Genomic DNA, 18,716 nt, shown 5'->3' with positions numbered 1-18,716 from the left:
TGGATCAGGCCATCCTCAGCAACAAGATCAACCAAATCATTTCTAATGGAGCAGTAATGAATTGAACTAGCTATGCCCAGAAAAAGAACTCTGGGAGATGACTAAAAACCATTACATTGAATTACCAATCCCTATATTTATGCTCACCTGCATTTTTGATTTCCTTCACAAGCTAATTGTACAATATTTCAGAGTCTGATTCTTTTTCTACAGCAAAATAACGTTTTGGTCAGGTATACTTATTTTGTATCTAATTTATATTTTAATATATTTAACATCTACTGGTCATCCTGCCATCTAGGGGAGGGGGTGTGGGGTAAGAGGTGAAAAATTGGAACAAGAGGTTTGGCAATTGTTAATGCTGTAAAGTTACCCATGTATATATCCTGTAAATAAAAGGCTATTAAATTAAAAAAAAAAAAAAAAGAATAGTCTGTACCAGAGGGATCACATTGCAGTTTCCAAAAAAAATATTTCAAGCATATAGACCAAAAGGAGCCATTTCTGATTGTTGCCCAGAGATTAGAGATGCACTAGATCAGAAGCCTCTGAAATTACTATTGGTGGGTAGTGGGACCTATCTCACTTTCAAAAATAATTGAAATCACAGCTCATTCAAGAATATTTGGGTTAAAACCTTTCATTTCATGATGTTTGTATAGCTGGAAAGAAGAGCTTTTTGTGGAGGACAGAGTAAAACAGGACATGGTTCCAACTATCGGAATACAAAAATCCTTTTGCATATAGTAGTATAGATAGGTAGATAGATATGTCGGTAGAGGATAGGTAGAGAGATAGATAGATTTCTTTAGTATCACTATTAAATTTAATTTTGGTATTAAAAAGTGAAACCATTAACCCATTTAACAAATCGTGCTATTGAAGTAATCTTAAAGTCAAAAAATCATATCATTTCCATATATGTCAATTTAAACAGACTATGAAAACCAGCTGATATTACTACACCGAGGTGAATCATTTCCATTCATTTCAGGGGATTTGGAGATTATATTAGCTTGGTTTTACTCTTAAACATCTATAAGGCCACCAAATACAACTTTTCTTCCTTAAATGGCTGGAAAATGCTTTGAATGAAGCATTTTAGCAAGTTGAGAACTTACCAACAGATTGGACATTCATTGTGCCTAACTTTAAGCTTAAATGTTATCACTGCATAAAGAAGATATATTCAAAATTGTTCACTGTTTGGCTAAGACTTTGTCTAGCTCTAAATTAAAATTAAATATTTTAGTAAGTACTTTCAATGTGCCAAGTACTGTACTGAATGCTAGAAACACAAATCTAAGCAAGCCAGACAATACTTGTTCCCAGAGAGATTTTCAAATATAGAAAGATAAGAAAAAAAGGGGTCCAGAAAAAGGGATGAAAGATGTTCCTGGAGAGGCAAGGTGTTTGGCCAAAAAGAAGAGGATGAGAAAGACAAGGAAAGATGTTTGGCCAAAAAGAGGAAGATGAGAAAGAGGAAGAAACAGTTCTAAAAGAGTCAAGTCATAAGTGGAGTGGAGTCAGGCTAATACCTCTCTTGAAGTAGTATGCTCAATTGGGAGAATGGAGCCTCAGGGCAGAAGTTCTTCTTTGATGGTAAAATTTTAGATGAGGAGTAAGATAAGGAGGTTAAAGAAGTACAGGAGGGATGGGAAAAGAAGGAGAGAAAAAGAAATCCAGACAGTGGAGTCATGAGTGAAATAAAACTGTGATTTCTGATCACTGATTTGGAAGTACTCTTCAATAGTGTGGTTTATATCATATTCATGTCTGCCTATTTTATATAATCCTTCTCCTATTTTTCTATACATTTGCCATAACTGGTCTACCCACTATACTGGAGGCAATCCTTGCTCTGTCCTGACAACATGAGGGTACCAATAGAACTTGCTGATTGTTCCTCTATTATAATATTTTCTCTAAAATGCAATGCTCTCTGCTGAGGTTTTCTTGGGGTCTCTGGGAGCAGCCTTCGTTTCAGTTCAGTAATCACCCCAAATACAGCCAGGTATTAAAGTCCAAATCCTTTATTGTCTCCTTCAAACTCTTATCTCCTGCACTTGGGCTTGGCTAGTTTTCTGGAGGCCTTCCAGATCTTGGTTTCAATGGAGAAGCAAAGGAGGGGAGCCTGCCACCACTTCTCTGTCTTCCCTAGTTCTGATTCTGGCTGAGTTTGTCTGAGCTTATATGGTCTCTTATCAAAGGTGTGAATCTTGTAGAACTATAGTAAGTACTAAGTAAATGTACTGAACCAGAGAACTATTAAGCACCATGCTAAATAACCAATGTTTCTATCAATTCCACTGACTTGGCATCTTGTTTCAAGTTCTGGCCATAACACTCTATCACCCCTTATCATGTTACCCCTATTTCCTCTTCTGATCATATTTTCTTGATGTCATCTATTACTCCTATTCTTTGAAGTTTCTTAATGGTAATATGTTGCAATATACTAATATTTCCCATTTCCACTCCATTGTCCTCAATGTGGTATTCATTTTTTAACTCTTAGAAGATTCCTTCATTCTATATCTCCATAACATACAGATTCAATGATAGAATATTGTTTTATAAAGCTGGACTATGAACTCATGAAATAAAAAAACAAAGTAGAACTGAATTTTTTTTTGTTTTAGTGTTTTTCAAGAAATAGCAAGTATATACACCTCTCAGATTGACTAAGATAACAGGAAAATATAAAGACAAATATTGGAGAGGATGTGGGAAAATTGGGACACATACATTGTTAGAGTTGTTAATTGATTAAACTATTCTGGGAGACCTGTTTGGAACTATGCCCAAAGGACTATCAAAATTGTGCATACCCTTTGATCCAGCAGTGTTTCTGCTGGGCTTGTTTTCTGAAGAGATCATAAAGGAGGAAAAAGGACTCACATGTGCAAAAATGTTTGTGGCAGCCATTTTTGTAGTGACAAGAAACAGGAAACTGAATGGATGCCCATGAGTTGGAGAACACCTGAATAAATTATGGTATATGAATGTAAAGGAATATTATTGTTCTCTAAGAAATGATCAACAGAATGATTTCATAGAAGCCTGGAGAGATTTACACGAACTGATGCTAAGTGAAATGAGCAGAACTAAGAGGTCATTATACATGTTAACAGCAAGATACTATGATGATCAGTTCTGATAGAATGGCTCTCTTCAACAATGAGGTGGTTCAGACTAGTTGTCTGGTCTTGTGATGAAGAAATCCATCTGTACCCAGAGAGGGAACTGAATATGGACGATAGCATAGTTTTTTCACTCTTTGTTTTTGTTTGCTTGCATTTTGTTTCCTTTCTCATTTTTTCCTTTTTGATCTGGTTTTTCTTATGCAGCATGATATTTTTGGAAATCTGTATAGAAGAATCACACATGTTTGACATATATTGGATCACTTGCCATCTAGGAGAGGGAGTGGGGGAAAGGGAGGGAAAATTAAACTATAAGGTTTTGTAAGGGTGAATTTTAAAAATTATCCATGTATATATTTTGAAAATAAAAAAGCTTTTAAAAAGAAATGTAATTTAATTAGGAAAAAAACGTAAAAAATAGTAAATATATACTCGTAGTTCTAAATGTATAGTAATTTTTTTAAGATCTTGCTCTTAATTTGGTGGAAGAGTTACAACTAGGAAAGAGAAAAATCTGCCCCATCATTAATATAAAGGTGAAATGTTAAAATGGAAAAATGAAAGATAACCTCGTTTTCAGATGTGGCAAATAAAATTCAGAAAAAAGTTATTTGTCAGCTCTTTCAAGGTTAGATCATTTATTTCCAACCTTTAGCTTTTAAATGATAAGATTTATAAGTGTGATAGGACTATAACTTTACAAGATTGTCTGCATGTCCAGCATTTATGCTTTTTTTTCGGTTTTGTTTTATCTTGTGCATTTCTGTCTTATTTAGGGACAGCTGTGGTATACTAGCTGTAACAATTGCTCAGTGGAGATAAGATCCAGTCATGGAAGTGTTTAAATGAAATAGTATCTGCTTTTCCACTATTCTACTCATTATCCCAATTCCACAAAAAGGAATATCTATTAAAATAGCTAAAAACATATTACTGCATGCTAAATAATATATAGGAAAATCAAATAATTAAACAGGATGTTACTTATTATTTATTTAAAAAGTTGTTATCCCAAAGAAGACAAGGAAGATCACCTGTGGACTGAGAAAGCAACTGTTATTGCCATCCTTAGAGTACTAGCTTTATTTTTTTTATTTTCTATCTCTAAGGTTACCTGTAGACCTCAAAATAAAATCAGTGAGGTGCATACTTCTGATCTGGTATATACACCAGCTAACTTTTCTGTGATATTATATATTTTGGAAGAAGAGCAAGCTAAGTCTTCTGTATGATAGGGAGAAATCAGATCTGATTACATGTGAGTGTGTGTGCACACACACCCATGTGTCTTTGTATGTATGTCTAAACACAAATATATATGCATTTATGTATTTGCACACAGATATTTGTTCCTTTCTTTTTGGTGGTGGTGTTTGTTTTTTCTGTTATGCGAGTGTTTCTGGTTTCTTTGGGAGCTTATCTTCTAGGCTCCACTATGCTCCAAAGCAAAAACAAAAACAAAAAACAAAAAACTCTTGAATGATTTCTTAAAATCCAAGTTCTGATGTCCTGCAGAGAAGACTCCTTTCCCTTTTCCCACAGGGAGCACTAAAATGTGAAAATTTTGCCCCCACTTTGCTATAGTCATAGATGATGTAATTCTTCTTCCAACAATAGAACACTTTTACATGACTTGCCTGACTTTTATGGGAAGTCTTTTTATTAAATAGCCTTTTATTTACAGGTTATATGTATGGGTAACTTTACAGCATTAACAATTGCCAAACCTCTTGTTCCAATTTTTCACCTCTTACCCCTCACCCCCTCCCCCAGATGGCAGGATGACCAGTCGATGTTAAATATACTAAAATATAAATTAGATTCACAATAAGTATACATGACCAAACTGTTATTTTGCTGTACAAAAAGAATCAGACTCTGAAATATTGTACAATTAGCTTGTGAAGGAAATCAAAAATGCAGGTGAGCATAAATATAGGGATTGGGAATTCAATGTAATGGTTTTTAGTCATCTCCCAGAGTTCTTTCTCTGGGCGTAGCTGGTTCAGTTCATTACTGCTCTATTGGAAATGATTAGGTTGATCTCATTGCTGAGGATGGCCAGGTCCTCAGAACTGGTCATCATATAGTATTGTTGTTGAAGTATATAATGATCTCCTGGTCCTGCTCATTTCACTCAGCATCAGTTTGTGTAAGTTTCTCCAGGCCTTTCTGAAATCATTATGGGAAGTCTTAGTCACATTTTGAAAGGGAATCTAATTCTGTGTCTAACACATGAAGTTGCTTTATGCATGCCTTTATGAAATGTAGAGGGTAACAATAACATGGTTCCCATTATTTCAGGCAACATAAATCCTTTGGTATGTCTAATTTTGTGTGGGAAAGCCAAAGTCTCTTCTATGAAGCCAGAAGTGCTTCTATAATTAAGGGGACGTTTATCAATTAGGGATCAATGGCTGAACAAGCTGTGGTATATGATTGTAATGGAACACAATTGGGGGGTAAGAAATGATGAGAAGGATGATTTCAGAAAAACCAGGGAAAACATATAAGTTTTGCAAAGGAAAGTGAGATGAACTAAAAGAACTTGTCCACAGTGATAGCAATACTGTAACAGTGAATAACTGTGAAAGATTTAGCTACTCTGATCAAGACAAAAATGCAAGACAATTCCAAAGAACTCATGATGAAAAATGTTATATACTTCCAGAGGAATAACTGATGACAGTGCAGAATTGAAATATAAGTTTTTAACTCTCTCCATTTTTCTTTTTTTGCTATATTACTAATATAGAAATATATCTTGTATGATTATGAATGTATAATTTATGTCAATTATTTGCCTTCTCAGTGGGCAAGAGTCAGGCAGGAGGGAGAAAATTTAGAACTAAAAAATGGAGTGTTAAAATGAATAATATAATTTTAGAATTTTGTTTGGTTTTGGGTTTGCATTGTAGAAGTGCTTTCATAATTCAGTATCATCAGGATCACCAATAATGAATTTTAGACAGAATAAACTCTTGTAGTAAGGTGCTAGGTAACAAGATTTTCTACCTTTGTACTTATCCAATTATGCTCTAATTGATCAGGTCATAATTTCCTTGATTTTTCTCTGGAGTTTATCAGCAGAGAACAGCCACTACAGATCTATCTTTGAGGTATAACAGTAAAAGTGCTAGGTTTGATGTCAACAGACTAGAGTGTGAATATTGGCTCTACTACTGCCTATCAATATGACCTTAGACAAGTCAAACTTCCTCTGGACCTCATCTCTAAAGTGAGGATAATAGGCTAATTAATCTCTGAGATTCCCCCCAATTCTATATTTAAAAGTTTGATCTCTTCTACTCTATGATCTCTTTTTAACTCATTCCTAGTTCTATTTATTAATTTCAAATGAATGCATATTCTACTATATTCTCATTTTAATCAAAATTTTTTTTTCATTCTATCATATTCACAACTCCTAGGCTGGTTTGTGTAGAGTACGGGCAGGGCTCATGAATTGCCAATAGACAAACAACAGTTTTAAGGCCTTATGTTGAAGTTGAAACAAATTTCTCCCTGATACCAACATTAATTACCACAACCAAAGGAGATGGAAAAGGTATTTTCTTCTAAGGCAGAGAAAGGAAATCTCTTCTTCTTTTACTGCCTCAGAAGCTTCTGTTGTTTGTTATGCCATATAATTATTTAAAAGTTAGTTACAAACATTGCACAGTGATGCATCTTCATTTAGGTGTCATACTTGCACTCCTTGATTGTAAATCCCATGAGAGAATGGAAAGAGACTACATCTTATTTATTCATTTTGCCACTTAGCTCAATGTTTTGAACATGTGAAAAGAATCATTAAATCAATGAAAACCTATCATCAAATTTAAGATACAACAATAACAGAAACATTTATATGTTTGTGCCAGGCATTGTGGTAAATGCTATACAAATATATTTTATCTTCTATGTACAAATACATTTTTTTTCATTTTATTGCCAATAACTCTGAGAGGCAGGTACTATTATTATTATTTTCATATTCCATTTGTGGAAACTGAGACTTTAAAAGAGCTTTAGTAACTTGGGGAAGATCACTTAGCTATTAAGTGTCCAAGGCTGAATTCAAATTCATGTCTTTGTGAGTAGTACTTTTTATCAATTTGAGAGGCAATAAAATTGAAAATCCATTTAGACAGTTCACAGAATTGTCAATTCACTCATTTTAGCCAAAATGAAGGAATTTGCAATCAGCTAGAATGGGCTTTGAAAATTCAAGAACACCTCACCACATTGAATTAATGAATTTCTGTTAAGAAGAAAAGGTATAGTTACGTATAGATCTTCAGATGCCACTTTCGTTCAATGCATGTTGGGTTAATACTAATTGACTGACTCACTGAGTTTCTTTATTATGCTACTTCTCACCATCCCCCCTTCCTCTCCCCCCCCCCCCCCCCCCCCCCCCCCCCCCCCCGGAATCAGGCAAGGAAACAAACAGTACCACTTTTCCTTCCTTCTCATTTACAAAGAGGATATAACAACTTAATAAAAATGTGTCAATTGTTGTCAATATTGAACAAAAATCCCAAGTTACATTATTTATAAGGAATTTTATAGGAAACAAGGTGAAGAAGATTAGCTGTAAAAAAATATTTTAGAGATCCTTACACTATCACTTTCATATATATCATATTTGATAAAGTTCAAGTTAATATGAGAGCATAATCGGTGGGCTGCAGGAAAAACGTTTCAGAAAACATGCTACCTAATCTTCCAATATTGATGACTTTCTTTGTTGAGTAAGCATGGTCACAAGAAAAAAAAAAGTTGACAGGAAAGTGGAATTTTAAAATATATTTTCCCAGGATGTGAGTAGTCTATATATATTTATTGTTTTCCCAAAAACTCCTTTCACATCCTTCATCTTATACCACTATCAAAAAAGGGAAGAGAACAATCAATTCAGGAGCCAGATCAATTGCCTATTTTAATCTTCATCACAATGAATGCAGGATTCTCCAGTTCAGTTTTGAAAGTGAATGACAGTCTGTTTTGCTGAAATTGATTTCATAGATCTGAGAATTAGAGGAACAGAAATACTCTGAAAACATTAAAAAAACTAGAAGGATATTTCCTTTGTCTTAAACAGCAATATTTATTCCCATATTTTTGTTCAATAAATATTTTTGTTCACTTAAAATTTTCTATCAATCTTGAAAAAAATCCTATTAACAAATATTAGATATCTCACTCTGCCATATCCTCAGTGGCTTATCTGTTTGTTTCTTTTCACAAAATGAAACTGGGAACAGTCACAGCTTTCATGATTGATGTGAAAGACCATTTAATTCTGCTTCACACTTTCATACTGCTAGTACTATTGTTAGGCATTGTTTTTTTTTCCATCTTAACCTTTTTAAGTTTAAATTTTTCTAAATGCATTTCTATTTCTTCCTCTATCTCTCTCATTATCTCTCTGTCTTTCTGTCTCTCTTCATAGTTTTAATGAGTTCCTTAAATAAAGAATTGAATGGCCTAAAATGTGGTTACTAAGAAGCAAGAAAGTTATAAAAAATAAAAAAAATCGAAGAAATATCAGCTCATTCAAATCTCAATTTCCAAGAGGAGTTTGAGTTACATGGAATTCTAGGATTTTTTGAGATGGAAGGCAATTAAAATGTCACCTCTTTTACAAAGAATTAAGTTGAGGATCAACACATTTCAGCAAATTTTCCAGAGCCAAGGATGCACAACTAGTGTACAATAATTCCATACATACATACATACATACATATATTCCAAACATGGGTGAAAGTCAGTGCAATGGTGTTCAGACAGAGGTAGAGAATTGTCTGCAAGTAATGGCCAGAAAGTCAGTTTGGGTTCATACATAGAATGTAGAAGGAAGAGCTTGAGAAGTGAGTTGGAATGAGATCAAGAAAGTATTTACACTTTTATTACTCTATTATTCAGCAAGGTATAATGCTATTTTCCCTTTACAATTATAAAATAAAAATTAATTACAACTGCTGAGCTCAGTATGTACCATATAAATATGCATGCACACGCATATTTCCATCTCTATTTATATATCTATATATGTATCTATCTGTCTGTTTATTTGTCTGTCCATATCTTCAGAGAACATAAGTTATTTGAACATTAATAAGGGCACAAGAGCCAGTCAGATTACCTTGGCCAGTTTATTTTCATTAGTCAATTATTTTCAGTGCTTTAAGGATCAAAATGGATTAATCAGACAATGAGTCATTTGTCTGATTGTACAATTCTTAATTGTCCAAATGACAATAGTCATTATGACAAATGACTCTATTATGCTAGTCTTTTAATACTATATGAGGAAACATAGAATGGAATAGAAGTTTTTCATAATAAAAATTGGGGTAAAAATTAGTTTTACAAAAAGGAATAATTTAATAGAATAACAAGAATCAAAAATCTTTGGCAGGTTGGGTAATATATTATTTCACTGGGAAAGACCAACAGTAATATCTCTGTGAGAAAGATATCATTTCTAATAATTTCCAACCTGAATAATTATCAATGGGATACCATTAAATAGCAGTGGGTATTGAACAGGAGTCAGTGTGAAGAGGGGAGTCTCAGACTATAAATAATGACGATAATGATTGCAAAGAGAAAATTAATTGTAGAGCACATTGACAAAATGTGCTCATAGACCAAATTACAGAGGAATGTAGAAGATTCTCAGCATTTACACAATCAGGTTTTAGTCAATTGAATGAGATTTAATTTACATAAATGCCAGATAACGAACTTAAGAAAAACAATAACAAAGCAGCATTCCAAAAATTTCAAAAACAGGAGAAAAAACTGTATGCAGTTGATGTGAAAATGCAGAAAAAAACTGTAGAGTTGCTATGATGGATAGGAAATTAGATGTAAGCATATTTTCTGAAGATGTAGTAATATAGTCTCTATACTTATAGACTTAGTCATATGTAGGTATATTAAAACAAACATGCTAAAGCAAAGAGATAACCATCTCCCCCCCGCCCCCAAGCCTCGAGCCTATTATTAGGTAGAATACAGTATAAGCTTAACCTCTATCCTCAATCCATCAATGAAAAAACACTTAAAACACTTATTAAGTGCATAACAGGCAAATATTATGCCAAGCACTGTGGACATAAAGAGTAACATGAAACAGTTCCTTAATTCAAGAAGCATTTTGGTAGATAATGTGTACACATAGATTTATACAGAGAATAAATACATATTGGTTTTTAAAGGGAAGGTTCTAACAGATGAAGGTTACAAAAGGATTAATTTAGAAAGAGTACTTAGGCTGTGTCTGGAAGGAAGTAAGGCATTATATGAAATGACCATGAATAAGGAATGAAATCCAAAAATGGGTCTTGGAAAGTGCAACACTATTAAGATAGGAGGTAGAGAATAGCCTGTGAGTGATAGCAAAAAAAAAAAAAAAAAAATCCAACGTCAGGGATATTTATATTTTGCTGTAGAAACAACAAGGAGGCACTGGGATTCCTTGAGTAGGGGAGTAGCATGGTATTTGACAATAATGGATGATAGATTTTGGAGGATCAATTTGAAGCAGAGAAGACAGTTGGAAGGCGAAATGATGAGAGCCTGACCAAAGGTGACAGCTATGCAAAAAGTGGTAAGTTGGATATGAGACATATTGCAGAAATATAATAAAGTACTTAGTACATTATAAATAAGTCCAAGGGATAAAATGATCCTGAAGTATGCCTTGGAAGAAGGGATTAATGGGATTCCATGTGATTACTTAAAAAAACAAAGGAGAAAAGTCCATAATCATAAGCTATAAATATGTGAAAAGTAAGAATAACAATGTGCAAGAATTAGAGAATATTTGAGATTCTTTAGAGTGGTATGACATTATCATTACTCAGAATTAAATAAAAATGTTGTATTGCACACTAGCTTTCCATTATCAAATAATAAACAATGGTATTTTAGAAGCTGAAATGAAATTAAACTGGGAAATGAGAACTTTTGACGTTAAGAATAAAATACTGTGGCTAGGTAAATTAGATGCAAAAGTGACATTAAGCATTCTAATGGGAGAGGCACAGTCCCAGTGCACTTCCGGAAGAATATTGGAGTAGAAAACAAAGTTCTGGACTTCAGCCTCTGCTGTTCCACTTCTTGGCTATATCTGACTTTTGGGTAAGTTACTTAACTTCTGTCTCTGTTTTATTTATTTACAAAATAAGTATTGGATGTCTATCTCACAGGGGAAGGATTCGATTAATGATATCATAATAATGTCAATTATTAATTATTAATATCATTTAGATGGATTTAATCCATCATTTAAGTTTTACAAAGCATTATGTATATATAATTTCATTTGGCCTTGAGAACAATCATATATTTTCTTCTTTTTATAAATGAGGAAACTGAATCTCATGTTACAAAATATGTCTATGTTTATACATCTATTAAAATGTCAGAGTAGAATCTAAACTGGTTTTTCTAAACTCTAAGTCTGCCACTCTTTTCCCTATCCAATGAGATAATATACAAGTGATTGAAATAATTATGAATCACTATGAAAACATATAATATTATTATTTTGGTTTTCAGTATCATGCTTTGACACAGCACAAGCAAATAATAAATACTGGTCAATTATTGTATTAAAGCTGTTTTGAGGGAGATATGATAAAACATTAATTTGTGAGTAAATATTCCATGATTAAATCAGGAGATTGGATTGTGCAATCTAATATTGAATGACCTCTTATAAATGAATTCAATAAAAAATAAACAATATTGTATAAGTAGTAAATAAATTACCATCCATGTAAATATCTGATTACTTCATTTATGTAGTATTTCCATTGGTCAATTTAGATAGTATCTTTTAAAGTAAGATGATATTTGCCCATTCTAGTTTGTAATGTGATTTTCTTCAGTTAGCTTTTGTATCTTTTTTTCCATTTCTATTTGAAGGTGTTTTTTTTTTTTTAATTATAGCTTTTTTTCAAAATATACACATGGAAAAAATTTTATATTCACCCCAATAAAACCCTGTGTTCTATTTTTCCCCCCGCCTCCCCCTTCCTCTCCCAGATGGCAAATGAAGCAATATATGTTAAACATGTGCAATTCCTCTCTATATATATTTCCACAAATATCATGCTGCACAAGAAAAATCATATCCAAAATGGAAAAAATGAGAAAGAAAACAAAATAAAGAAAACAACAACAAAAAGAGTAAATATACCATATTGTGGTCCATATTCAGCTCCCATTGTCCTCTTTCTGGGTGCAGATGGCTTTCTTCTTCACAAGACCAGACAACTGGTCAGTATCATCTCATTGTTGAAGAGATCCACGCCCATCACAACTGATCATTTTATAATCTTGCTGTTGCTGTGTATAATGATCTTTTGGTTCTGTTCATTTCACTTAGCATCAGTTCATGTAGATCTCTCCAGCCTGTCTGAAATCATCCTGCTGATCATTTCTTACAGAACAATAATATTCCATACCATTCATATACCGTAACTTATGCATCCATTCTCCAATGGATGGGCATCCACTCAGTTTCCAGTTTCTTGCCACTACATAGAGGGCTGCCACAAACATTTTTGCACATGTGGGTCCCTTTCCCTTCTTTATGATCTTCTTTGTATATAAGTCCAGTAGAAACGTCACTGGATCAAAGGGTATGCACAGTTTGATAGTCCTTTGGGCATAATTCCAAATTGCTCTCCAGGATGGTTGAATAAGTTCACAACCCCACTTACACTGTATTAGTATCCCAGTTTTCCCACATGCCCTCCCATATTTGTCATTATCTTTTGCTGTCATTTTAGCCAATCTGAGAGGTATGTAGTGGTACTTCAGAGTTGTCTTAATTTGCATTTCTCTGATCAATAATGATTTAGAGCACCTTTTGATATGACTTGAAATGATTTTAATTTCTTTATCTAAAAATTGCCTGTTCATATCCTTTGAGCATTTATCAATTGGAGAATGCCTTGATTTTTTTTATAAATTTGAGTCAATTCTCTATATATTTTAGAAATGAGGCCTTTATCAAAACCGTTGAATGTAAACATTTTTCCCAGTTTATTGCTTTCTTTCTAATTCTCTCTGCATTGATTTTGCTTGTACAAAAACTTTTTACCTTAACATAATCAAAATTATCCATTTTGCATTCAATAAAGTATTCAAGCTCTTCCTTGGCCACAAAGTCCTTCTTTTTCCACAGATCTGAGAGGTAAACTATCTTTTGTTCTTCTAATTTGTTTATAACATGACTTTTCATGTCTAAATTATAAACCCATTTCAATCTTATCTTGGTATAGGGTATTGTGTGGGTCAATGCCTAGTTTCTGTCATACTAATTTCAAATTTCCCAGCAGTTTTTTTCAAATAGTGAGTTCTTATACCAAAAGCTGGGGTCTTTGGGTTTGTCAAACACTAGATTACTATAGTCATTGACTATTTTGTTCTGTGAAGCCAACCTATTCCAATGATTATCAATTTCTTAGCCAGTATCAAATGGTTTTTATGACTGCTGTTTTGTAATGTAGTTTTAGCTCTAGTAAAACTAGGCCAGAAGACATTGTTTTCTTCAGTGGATTTTTATGGATTTGGCCAACTGTATTCTTAACAAGATGTTTTCTTCAATCATCCCCCCCCCTTCCTTTTCTAAGCTGTTGACTCTCTCATATCTCTTATTTGGTTTTTCTTATTTTTGTTTTTTTACCTCTCTTATTTGCCTTTTAAAGTCTTTTATGAGCACTTCCAAAAAGCCTCTTTGGGCTTGAGACCAATTCATACCTTTGAGATTTCCTCTGTGGACATTCTGTCCTCATCTGAGTTTGTGATTTGGTCTGTTCTGTCACCATAGTAGCTTTCTATGGTCAAGGTTCTTTTCTGTTTCTTGCTTATTTACTTTCCTCTTCTTTTACTATTTCCTTCTCTCTTTTTTTTTTTTTAACTTTTGTAGTTGAGCTCCACTTCTACGGTAAAGAAGGCACTGTTCCAAACTTCCTGTGGAGCTCTGAGCCTTGGCTTTGAGCACAAGGGCCCTTTGTGTTTGCAGAGAGTAGCTTTGCCTCCTCTGTTCAGGAAACATCCTAGTTTCCCAGAGTTTACCTTCTAAACGGAGAGTGGAAACTCCCCATTGATTTGCTCCTCTACTGAGCCAGAACTGAAGGTCTCAGTTGCTGATTTGATCTGAGTAAGACCTGGCTTTCTTAAATTCTGTCTGAGCTGGAATGGACACCCGTTTCACTGCAGTGAGAATGACCTTTCTTGAAGTTTTTCCAGTCTATCTTGACTTGGAGAGTGGCTTTATTCCATCAGACTCTGTTCAGAAATTTCATGTGGGTTTTTGAGAGAACCTGGAAGAGCTCAAACAGGTTCCTGACTTTTCTCCACCATCTTGCCTCCACCCCCCAGAAGTGTAATATGATATTTGTCAAGGTACCATTTCATGTCCTAGAATCTAAATAAAATTTCCCATTATTTCAGTAGAACATTTCATTCAATCCACTGTACTAAGCACTAGTTATATAAATGGATATTGTGATGGAGGTTGTAAATATATATAAACAACTATATGCTAGTTTTGCAGGGAGAGAATTAGAAAGTGAACAGGAATAGCTTTCTATGGAGTATAATACTCTGATATATCTTAAACAAAGAGAGTGATTTTGAGAGATTAGGATAAGGAAGGAGTGCATTTCTGAGAGAGGTGATAGTGAGTGCAAGAACATAGAGATGGGACATAGGATATAGTATAAGAAGAAAAGAGAGAAGACCAGTTTGTCACAGAGTTCAATTGAATCTAATGTTAAATGAGATTCTTAGAAATAGTTTTAAAAACTAAACAGAAGCATCCCTAGATTGTAAGCCCCCTTAGAATAGGGACTCTCTTTTGACTCTTTTTGTATCCCCAACATTCATCACACTTCCTGGAACATAGTGAATTCTTAATTCATGTTTATTGAATGAATGAATCCTAGAGCCAATGAGAAGTCATTGGAATTGATTGTCATTGGAAGGATTAGGCTCATTAAATGATGCAATATTTTCTTTGCCCTTGAAGGTATTCTTAAGTTACTGATGGAGGAAACTACTATATACTCAGTTAAGGAAACATATTTTGGCAGCAGTTTAGAATGACCAGAATTGATAGAGACAAGGTAAATGAAGAGGCTGATGCAATAATCTAAATGAGAGCTAATGTAGGTGTAAATTAAAGTGTAGTTGTATATGTGTATGTTTGTAGTAGAGAGAAATAATACGGTGTGAGAGATTTTGAAGGTAGAAACAGCAAGATCTGTTGATTGATTCATTATGTGGAATGAGAGTGAGGTATCCAGAATAATGCTATTATTACAAATTTGAGATTCTTTAGAAATGGTGGTACCCCACCAGAATAAAAAAAAAAATTTGGAAGAGAAGAGGATTTAGGGCAAAAGTTAATGAGTTTAGTTTTAGACAAATTGAATTTAATATGTCTCTAGATCATCTAATTTGTAATATTCAATAGGCAATTGGTGATGTAGGAATAAAGCTTACAAGAGAGACTTAGGCAGTATGTATAGATTTATGAATCATTGGTATAGTTGAAATGATAATTTCTCCCATGTACCCATGGTAGCTATTAAGGTTTCACAGAGAAGAGGGAGCCAGTAAAGGAAGGAAGAGAAGACAGATAAGGAAAGTGCAACACACAATATCAAAATAAGGACAAAAAGGATGAGCAATTACAAAAGATTTGATGGTAGTTTTGGAGAGAACACTTTGATTTGAGGTTGGAAGCTGTACTATAAAAGGTTGAAAAATGAGTGAGAAGAGGAGACATTGGGTATAGCAGATTTGTTAAAGTATTTGGTTGAGAAAAAGGAAGGAATAAGTTGCTAGAGAAAAATGGAAGATGTGAGAATTGGGGGTAGATGATTGAGGCTGCAACATGCTGAAGAAGACAAATGGGATCAAGAAGCATTTAAGAAGAGTTAATTTGAGCAAAGGAAAAAAAACACTTATGTCAGAAACTGCAGTAAAGGAGTAGACAGTGAGATGATGTCAAGTATGAGAAGATGATTTATTATGAAGGAAATGGGACAACAGGGAGCTCATGTAAAATGATCTTTTTTTTAAAGAGGTGAGATACTTACTTGTAAGAGATAGAAAAAGGTGAGGCTCAAAAAGGGAAAAAAAGGTATACAAGAGTCTGTGAAATGTAATAAGGATTCAATTAGGAAGGAATAAAAAGATCAATTTGCTGAAGTGAGGTAAGTGCATAATGACTCTGAAACCAAGAATTTTTAAGTACATATTCTGCAAGGTCCTATAACTGAAAGAAGATGGTGAGAATGATCCATGACTTAAGTTAGGCAAGGGGATATTCAGATTTGAGAATATAGAATAGTGAAGAGCTGGATTGACTGACATTTCAATACATCTTATAAACATTGTTTTATAGATGTTTCACTTAATTACAAAGGAGAATGCCGGTCAATGACAAAATGTATGTAATATTTGATATTCTGTAAGTAGTATCTTTCAAATGTTGATAATATGAATTTTCATTTGCTTTCCATTAATACTCAACAATTTAGTAAAGGGCACTATGAAAGTGAGATACCATGGTAAAGTTATATGGTAACTTTTATGATAAATATATGGTAATATGTTGTACTAAATAATAGTGAAACACCATTGGAATATTTAAATCATTACTGTTATGTTAAAAAAAATCTGAGAATTGAAATTTAGGCCATTTCTTCTCTCTATACTGTTTTATTGGAGGCTGTGAAAAAATCCCAAGTCTTAAAGTACTTCCTGTATGAATACAATACCATTAACTTCTTAAGTGACAGTAAATTTCTGGTGTGATTATTTGAAACATAGTCTTGTGGGGTTTTGTTTGTTTGTTTTGGTTGGTTGGTTATTTTTTTATTTTTTTTAACAAAAGAGAATCTATGTAAAATATTTTCTTTTTTTCTTCTCTTGTTGGTAATATATTGATTTTCTGAAAGTTTCATACAGCTGAAGATCTTCTTAAATCTTGAATTACTCATTTAAAAAAATGAATTAAATATTGGTTCTCTCAGTAAAATATCATTTCTCTCTTTCTTCCCAACAGTATGCTATCTGGCTAGTCCTCTGGGTTACATGGAATGTGTTTGTTATCTGCTTCTACTTGGAGGCTGGGGACCTCTCAAAGGTAATTTGCTATCTAATTTATTTCAGCTGTTAGTCCTGGATTAGGAGCCTATTCCTAAAACTAAGCTGTCTTTTTATGAGCCCTCCTATCTTTAGATAGATGAGTCTAACTCAATGTCCACTTGCAGTATTCTGTACTTTTGACCAAGGTAGTTCTTTACCTAAAGATACACCAAGATTTGTAGATATATCACTGATTATACTTGTGAAGGAAAATGAGAATGACATATTTTTTATCACCTTTATTCAATTTAGATTTAAATAAGTATTTTGAGTAAAGACTTTGGCAATGGTGTTGGGTTTTTTTTTTTTTTTTTTTTTTTTTTTTTTTTGGTAATTCATATCTTAAAGGAAGAATAGAACTTTGTTAGAAATCATTTACCTCTTCTTTGGCTTTCCTGTTCATTTCCCTTGGTACATATTGCCTATATGAAAATGAAACAATTATATAGTAAGTTGTTATAATTAAATTAATTGTCTTTTTGTAGCAGCTCTTTTCTGGTGGCAAAGAATTGGGTATTGAAAGTATGCCTATCAGTTGAAGAATGACTGAACTAACTGTAGAATGTGATTGTGATGGAGTGTTATTGTGCTTCAAGAAATGATGAGCAGGATGCTCTCAGAAAAACCTGGAAAGACTTACATAAGCTGGTGCAAAATGAAATGTACTTTATACACAATAAGAGCAATATTTTAAACTGATCATCTGTGAATTATTCAACTATGCTCAGCAATAGAGTGATCCAAGACAATTCTGAAAGATAAGAGGAAAAATATTATCAGTACTCAGAAAAAGAGCTTATGTTCCTTATTTGCTTATTTCCTTACTTTTCCTCAGGTTTTTTTTTTTTAGTCTTTTTTTTAGTCTATGTTTTCTTTTACTACATGACTTATATGGGAATGTTAAAAATGAATTATCGCCTGAGTAATATTATTTACTGTAGAAATAAAACACAAATAAAATCTAGTTCAAAATTACTCTTTGAAAGACATTTTTACTGTATACTTTCTCATGCTTAAAAAGTTATTTTCCTTTTTGGGGCATATGATATGAAAAAATCTCAGCTTTCATTATGGATATAATTTTGTTCCATATAGATTTCATAATTGTGTTTTTTTTCTACTTTTAAGAGTATTTATACCTGGCAATTCATATTCTCCTACTATTAAGTGAAAATGAATTATAAGCTTTTATGTGCATTTATGGTATTCAAATTTTTGTCACATAATACTGTGAACAGACAGAATTTATATCTATCTATCTAATATATTCTATACATATAATGTATGTATATATACATGTGCTTTGTGCCAGGCTTGTCAAAATGAATGCCGTTGGTCTAGGTTTTTCACTCCTCCTATTAGTAGTATTTTGAGAGTAGA

The 18,716-nt window shown here is 33.2% G+C and overlaps 1 protein-coding gene across 1 annotated transcript in view; it reads left to right on the top strand.

Annotated features, from left to right (window-relative positions):
* Positions 1 to 17,644, top strand: part of LOC116423541 (sodium/potassium-transporting ATPase subunit beta-1-interacting protein 2-like) — a 780,722-nt gene extending 763,078 nt beyond the window's left edge. Inside the window, exon 3 of the mRNA XM_031968413.1 lies at positions 17,254 to 17,644. Within this exon, the coding sequence (XP_031824273.1) occupies positions 17,254 to 17,367 (114 nt within the window). The 3' untranslated portion in view covers positions 17,368 to 17,644. The remainder of the gene's footprint in view (positions 1 to 17,253) is intronic.
* Positions 17,645 to 18,716: the final 1,072 nt, after the last annotated feature.

Source organism: Sarcophilus harrisii, chromosome 4 (genome assembly GCF_902635505.1).
Source record: "Sarcophilus harrisii chromosome 4, mSarHar1.11, whole genome shotgun sequence".
Classification (NCBI taxonomy): Eukaryota; Metazoa; Chordata; class Mammalia; order Dasyuromorphia; family Dasyuridae; genus Sarcophilus; species Sarcophilus harrisii.
Note: the sequence above shows the minus strand (reverse complement) of the source record. Positions and strands in the feature narration are given on the sequence as shown.